The sequence below is a fragment of the Herpailurus yagouaroundi genome, unplaced genomic scaffold (genome assembly GCF_014898765.1).
Source record: "Herpailurus yagouaroundi ecotype Mexico unplaced genomic scaffold, PumYag 216, whole genome shotgun sequence".
NCBI classification, from domain to species: domain Eukaryota; kingdom Metazoa; phylum Chordata; class Mammalia; order Carnivora; family Felidae; genus Herpailurus; species Herpailurus yagouaroundi.
In genome coordinates, this window is record NW_024412447.1 from 2197845 (window position 1) to 2205237 (window position 7393).

The window sequence follows — 7393 nt, forward strand, 5'->3', positions numbered from 1 at the left end:
AGATCGGCCGGGCCTGGGCTGACTTCCAGCGTACCCGCTGTGTGACCGTGGTGAAGTTACTTGGCCTCTCTGAGCCCATTTTCTCCCGTATGAAATGGAGAAAAGTTTCGGGATCGCTAAGTAAGAGAACATCTAGAAAGCGCTTGGACAGAGGGGGAGGAGCTCAGAAAACGGTTGTTAAGAGTTGCCTAACCTGAAAGCATCGGCCATTCACCTTTTGGGGAATCCGTAGGGTCCCTCGGGAGCCTGAGAAAGCCTGGACTTTCTCCCCAGAAAACCGTAGATCTGCACATACGGCACGATTTCTAGGGCTCCAAGCTGTGGCACTGGTGTCCTTGGAGGGAGACCAAGCATCCATCACCGGTGTCATCAGCCTGGCACAGGCTCCCTTCTGGAGCCTGGGGCCCCGGGCTCGACAGGCACGCGGCAAAGCCCCGCTGTGCACCTCGGGGGCCTCCCTGAGCCCCGGGCTGGCTCCAAAGGAAAAACACAGCCTGCGGACCCTGGAGTGGTAACTCGGGCTGCAGCCGGGCTTTGCAGACAGCTCTGGCAGTCTCCCCACCTGCCGGCCCCACGCGGGCCCCACTCTCCTTCCCAGGCAGCCTCCGGGCTGCCGAAGCGGCGCTGTGGGCAGCTGAAAAATGAAGTCAGGGGTCTCCTTTGAAATCCTCGCGTGGAGTGATTCCGCGCGGTGCCAAACCCCAGCCTCCTGCTGACCTCACGGTTTCACGCAGGGACTGACCCAGAACGCACAAACTCATTCCTGACCTTCTCTCCGGCGGCCCCATCTTATTAACACGCACACGGCCCCACAGCCCTGCCTTCTGGAGCCTCCCGAAAACTCCTCGGGGGCCAAAAAGAACCCATCACCATTTCTTTTTCCAGGTATCTCTCCCCACGAGTGGCCTCTCTTCACCCCTTCTTGTCTCCCCCCACCCCTCAAAATTACACGCAAGCCACGGGTTGGGTTCTTTCTGCACAAGCCTGAGAATCTGAGGTTAAATAAATAAATATAAATAAATCAGCAGACCTTTTACTCCGGGTCCCCTTTCCAGTCACGTCTGTCCCCTCGGCTCTAAGTGCTTTACGAGGAAGCGCGGTGTCGGGGTGAACACGATTGCCTCGGCTTGGGGAAAATTTACTGTTGAGCGTAAAACTCTAACCAGATGAAAGCGGACCTTCCAGCTCCTCGCGAGGCGGGCGGCTTCTCTGGCCCTAAACAACCACAGCCGGGTCTCCGGAAAGCAGGGTTTCTCCGGATCCAGCACGTCCAGCTTGATTCTGGGGGCTGTTGCGGAAGAAGCAGCGTCAGTAACTGTTTTCAGAGGCGTCGCTCTGCCTGGCAACGTCCGGTCTCGGTGGCGTAGGGCCAAATCATCATCACGGAGGGACGAGGAGACCAGGCTCCCCCCACCCCCGGGGAATCTCCCATCCCCGGTCGCACCTCCCCAGGCTTTGTGGTGCTCACTTGACTTCAAAGAGCCAAAATGCTAAAAACAAAACAAACAAACAAACAAAAATGCAGGACGTACGGCACTGTTTTCCAGGGTGAGGTATTTACCAGAAGCTCTTTTATTCATAATTTGTACCTTGAACATGTGGCAAAAACCTAGCATATCAACCCACACCCATGGTATCTAAGAGCAAGGGTTGCTCCTGTATTTGTTAGGAATTGCTTTAGGCTGCAAGTAACCAAGGACGGAAATGACCGCCACGTAACATAAATTTATTTCTGTCCCATGTAAACAAAACCCAAGCAGTCGTCCCCGGGCTCCAAAGTGCCATCAGCCATGCTGACTCCTTTTCTCTTTCTGTTCCACCATCCTCTGCGTAGGGTTTCCGTTCTCAAGGTCGCCTCAAGGTCCAAGGTGACTGCAGGAGCTCCAGCCATCACAGCTGTATTCCAGGCAGGAAACTAGGGAAAGGGCTGCCGGTCTGCTCTGTCCTTCCCCCAAAACCTTTTCGCCTTACATTTTCTTGATTACCCTAGCTGCAAGGGAAGCTGGGGAATATGGTCTTTGAGCTGCATGTAGTTTCCCAGAATAAAAAGAGGATTCTGTTAGTAAGGGAGGGAATGCGGGTCCTGGTTTGTCAAGCGGCGGTTGCTCCCAGTTCCCATGAACACACAGAGCTGGGAGGGAACCCCAGCCTGCCACCTGCCGAATACTCAGCACGGAGCCGGGCCGGACGAGGCCTGGCTTGGCCACACCCTGTCGGGTCCATACTGGGAAAGTCTGCGTCCAGGGGGTCAGGGAGAAGAGTGGCTCTAGAACCCACGGGGCCTTTGCTCTCTGTCGCGGAGGGAGGCACGAGCCTCCGGCAGACGCGCACGCGCGCACACACCCCAGCGCCTGGGCAGCGGGAACAAACCCAACAGAGATACTTACTCCACGCGCCCAAGCGCAGGGCGACGTGGGGCTGCGCGTATGGACGCCACGTGCAGAGGATCGGGGAGCCGAGTGAGGGGCCCTGGCCTCAGGGCTGGGATCTGGGGGGGCAGGGTGACCTTCCAGGGAGGGCCCTTCCTAGAGTGACGCTACAACTTCTCACCCAAATCGGGACGTGTCTTCGTCAAAGGGGTTATTAGTAACCACGCCCGAGGCCCAGGCCCAAATCAGGTCTGTCCCGGACGATGGTGGCCCCCGCCCCAAGCTCTTCCGGAAGTGGTCTGCGCGCTCAGCAAGGGCTCCGCCCCTCTGCAAATTACTACGTACTAACAGCTCTCGGAAAGGTGGAGGACGAGGAAACGGTGACGTTTTAATGCGAGAAAAGAGAAAAGTCGCCGCGCGGAGGGCTTCCCCTTCCGCCGCGGCCATCCTGCCCGGGAACGTGTACGTGCTGTGTCCCGAAGGCCGGCGGGCGCGCCCCCGCGCTCAGGGTCGCCGCCCCGCGGCTGGCACACCCGTTCGTGCGTTACATTCATCGGCTGTTCGGCTCCCGAGGGGCCGCTGGCCTCCGGCCTGGCGTCGCGACGACGCGTGCGGCCGGGGCGGCCCGTTCCCAGCTGACCGGTCCGGGTCCGGGTCCGGGTCCGTCCCCTCAGCTCCCTGGGGCCCGCGTGACCGGGTGGACGGGGCCCCCTCGCGCCCACGGCACCGCCCGCCGGGGTCCGCAAGCCCCTCCGAGCCGCCTCGGCCCCGGGCCCCGCCTCACAGCTGGTCCTCGTCCACCCAGACGGTCTTGCGCTGCTCTTCGCTGATCTTGTCCTTGAGGACGCGGAGCAGCTCCTCCACGCTGCCCCACATGTCGGCCTCCACCGTGGCGTACAGGCAGGGCAAGGCCTCCACCTCCTTCTCCTTCAGCCGGCACAGCCGCAGGAACTCGTCCTCCGTCTCGGGCCGGGACAGCATCTTCCTGTGGGCGGGGCGGGGGGGGGGGGGACACGAGCCGCTGTGGGGGCCGCCACCTGCCACGCCGGGTCCCCGCGGCGCGCGGCGCCTTCCAGCACACGGCCCGGCCCGAGAGGCGGGGCTTAAAAAAATATCTGTAGTTTTTCTTTCCTTTGCATTTACTTAAAAAAAAAAACACCAAATTTCTTACAAAGGCGCCTGGGCGGCTCAGTCGGTCGAGCATCCAACTTTGGCTCAGGTCACGATCTCGCGGTTCGCGGGCACGAGCCCTGCACGCGGCTCCGCGCTGACAGTGCGAGCCTGCTTGGGATTCTCTCTCTGCCTCTCTCTGCCCCTCCCCGGCTCTCTCTTTCTCTCAAAAATAAATAAACTTTAAAAAGAAGACCTCCATTTTCAGGGCTGGTTGATGTGCCAAGGGAGTTGGTAAACCCTGTCGTTTTTAAGTGCGCAGTTCACTTAGTGTCATGTTTGTTCACGCTGTTGTGCCATCAGCCTCCAGAACTTTTTCATCCCGCAAAACCGAAACTCATACCCGTTAGCACACTGATTCCCTCTCCCCCCCGCCCCTCCCCCAGCCCCTCACCACTGACTACTTTCTGTCTCTGTGACCCAGACTCCTCCAGGGACCTCACCCTAACCCTCTGTGCGTCTGGCTGCTGGCACCGAGCATCATGTCTCCAAGGTTCATCCGTGCTGGAGCAGGTGCCAGAATATTTTGGTTTTTTTTTTTACTGTTTATTTTTGAGAAAGAGAGAGAGAACGAGAACCCGGGTGGGGGAGGGGCAGAGAGGAAGACAGAGCGTGAGTGGGGGAGGGGCAGAGAGAGAGAGGGAGACACAGAATCCGAAGCAGGCTCCAGGCTCTGAGCTGTCAGTACAAAACCCAATGTGGGGCTCGAACTCACGAACTGCGAGATCATGACCTGAGCTGAAGTCAGAAGACTGGTGCCCCTAGACTGTTCTTCCTTTTTAAGGCTGAATCATATTCCAGCGTGTGGATGAACGACATTGTGTTTATCCATCGTCCACCCGTGGACGCCGGGTTGCTTCTACCTCCTGGCTCTTGTGAACAGCGCTGCCGTGAACACGGGTGAGCGCCTATCTTTTTGAGACTGTTTTCGATCCTTTTGGGCGGGTCATTCGAGGAGGAACCTCCGTACCCCCGTCTTCCTCGGCCGCTGTAGCATTTCATGCTCCCGCCAGCAGTACCCCAGGGCGCCAGCCCTCACCCCCCACCGCCTCCCCCAACACGCGTTCCCTTCTGGGCTGTGGACGGCAGCGGTCAGAACGCGTGTGCAGTGGTGAGGTGGGGGCCTCTGTCTCGTTTGCTCGCTCGTGGGATCCCGGGTGCCAGGCCCTGAACAGGTGCTCAGTAAAGATTTGGAGCTACAGGGGAGTGGCCCAACCTCTCTTCGCCTCAGCCGGGGCCTCGCGGGGCAGAGGTCAGGGACAATGCCACGTGACAGCCAGGCCCCAAACCCCACAGCCAACCCTCCAGCAAAACGCACAGGCTTGACCTGGAACGTGGATTCAGAATCGGACCTTTCCGCACCACCCGCGAGACAGGATCTGGGTCCCAGCACTTGCCCCGGCTGTCCTGACCCCTGTGTCCACACAGCAGGCGGAGGGAGCCCTTTACGCCCCGTGTTAGATCGTATCACTCGGCATGGCTGGGGCCCCCGCGGCTGCAAGGTCCCCACCGCCGCCTGCCACTGTTCCCGCCTGAGGTCTGGGGGCCTCTCCTCTGCACCTGCCCCGCCCACCCTCACCGCACTGGGGCCGGTCCAACATCAGCTTCGCTTCCCCAGCCACCTGGGTCCTGCGAGGTGGGTCCACCACCCACCTCGGCACTTGTCCCCCCGGGTCCCCCAGGATGTGTTGCCTGTGTGGTATGGTCTCCGCTGCTGGAGGAAGGGGGCCATGTCTGGCACTCGACGAGGACCCGCTGAAAGGGTGAGCGGGGACGCCAAGCAGCCGGCTGTTCTTGGGGGGACCCCGGAGGTGTGGCGGTGGGAGCAGGGGGGGTCTCGGGGCCCTACCTGAACCTCTTGATGTTCTTCTCCGACACCCGAATGAAGAGCACGATGGGGTAGATCCTGGACTTGATCAAGTCTCTGGTGCAGCTGATCCCGGCCTCCAGCAGGCAGTGCTTGTCCTGCGGTACGGGGGCCAGCGGTCAGCAGCTCCCCAGCCCCTCTGGGCAGCAGGGCGGCTGGGGCAGGGGCAGGGGCGAGAGCCCCGAGTGTCCCCACGTCCCCAGCTGCCCCAGGGAGCGACCCGAGGTGAAGCCTGACCTCTGCGGGACAAGTCCCCGCCTGCCTGGACACCGGGCTGCAGGTGCCATGTGTCAGCAGGGCCGGGGCCCGAGGTGCATCGGGGGTGGGGGTGGGGGGTGAACGACTTTCAGTGCAAAAATCAAAGTCAGCTTCAAGAGCACCTGCTACTCCCCTCGGCTCACGGAGGCATTCTCGGTACGAAGCAAGGGCAGAAAACACCGGAAAGGCGAACTGGGGCTGGACGACCTTGGGAGTACTGCCGAGGGTTCTCAGGCAGGGTTCCCTGGCACCCATGGGCTCCTCGCTTCTGGAGGACAAATCTCTGTTTTGCTGAGAGTGTCACGTCTGAAGCAAACAAACCCCCAGATGCTCGAGCCCTTTGCGCTGAACTAGAACGTGGATCTAGAAAACAGCGCACGTGTCCCCAAGCGTGCCGCTCCGCGAGTCTTCACAACCCGCCCCGGCCCCCGCGCTCCTTCCGGTCACTGCCCTCGCTCCCCACCAGCACGGCCACCATCCACACGGTACGGCTTCACCTTTCCAGCGACCACCCTGCCCACTCCTGTGCTCTCTACTCCAACGTCACCATCCCCTAAATGCCGTGGCCCAGACTTAAACACCGAATGAGCGATTCCAGGCTGGCTGAGAGCTCTGCCTGTACGTTCTTCTGCCTGAGTGACCACGTGGGGACGTGTTGGGGGGGGGGCAGACGCGGGGCTCCGGTGGGCACCTGCTCCTGGCTCCTCGTCCAGGGTCACCGCCCACTGCAGAGGTGACCCCCAGATGCTGGGGTGGCACTCAACTGATGGCTTTGCTCTCCAAAGGTCCCAGAATGAGAAAGAAATCGATGCCTGGGGCTGATAAGGATCACATCGCCCCTCCAGAAGAGGGTGCAGACACCTCTCCTGCGTTGCCACCAATAACCCTTCTGTTGCTCCGTTTTCCCTCCTGAGGTGAACATGACTCCTGTCGCCCGCTCGCTCTCCCTGTCTCTTGTCCTGACACACGCTCCCTCTAGCTCCGGCCCTTGTTGTCACGGCCAGGCGCATGCAAAGCCCGAGACAATGCAAACCAGAACACCAGTGCCAGGGAGCCGTCGGAGGCACGGAGTGATTCTAAAACATAAACGTGCACGTCAGAGCCTGGAGGACGAGGGTGTGTGGTGACGTAACACCCGGCAGGTGAGAAAAGGAGAGAAGGGGGTCTGCCCACAGGGAGGGGAGGGGGACTCTGCACCCCTCCCTTCTGCATGGCCGAGGCGCCCTCACAAAGATAACCGGTGCCTTCACCCCACCTCACCTTGGCGGCCACAGCTTCAATGTTGGCGGGAACGATGCATTCGAAAGTGTTGGGGTTCTTCTCTCGCGAGTAGATGATGGTCTCCGTCTTCTGCTTTCTGAGGAACTCGTCTCTGGTGACAACATCTGTGGACAGAAGGCCAGTCCTGAGGGCAGCACAAACCTCCCCTTTCTGGACTGGACAGAACTGCATGTTGATCCCCTTCTGCCCACTTAAATCAACTGTGGCTCCTCTACCAGACTGGGAGGCTTCTCAAGGGCAGGGTCAAGGTCATAGTTCCTTACACTTCCCACAGCAGCACCCAGAAGAGCTGCTTCATGAATTCTCAGCATTTTCATTGGACAAAGTAACTCATGCACTGAGGTACGATACTAGTGAACTGCCTATCATGAAGGATTTCCGGCTTTACTCATCCACCCACCCATCCATCATCTACCCACCCACCCATCCATTCACCCACGCACCCAAC

General features: G+C 60.0%; 1 protein-coding gene across 1 annotated transcript in view; it reads right to left on the bottom strand.

Moving 5' to 3' along the window:
* Positions 1–1545: 1545 nt before the first annotated feature.
* CARD11 (caspase recruitment domain family member 11) overlaps positions 1546–7393 on the bottom strand; it is a 63752-nt gene continuing 57904 nt past the window's right edge. The window contains exons 18-20 of the mRNA XM_040455634.1: positions 6925–7178; positions 5389–5504; positions 1546–3354 (exon numbers count right to left, since the gene is read on the bottom strand). Of these exons, the coding sequence (XP_040311568.1) occupies positions 3150–3354; positions 5389–5504; positions 6925–7178 (575 nt within the window). The 3' untranslated portion in view covers positions 1546–3149. The remainder of the gene's footprint in view (positions 3355–5388; positions 5505–6924; positions 7179–7393) is intronic.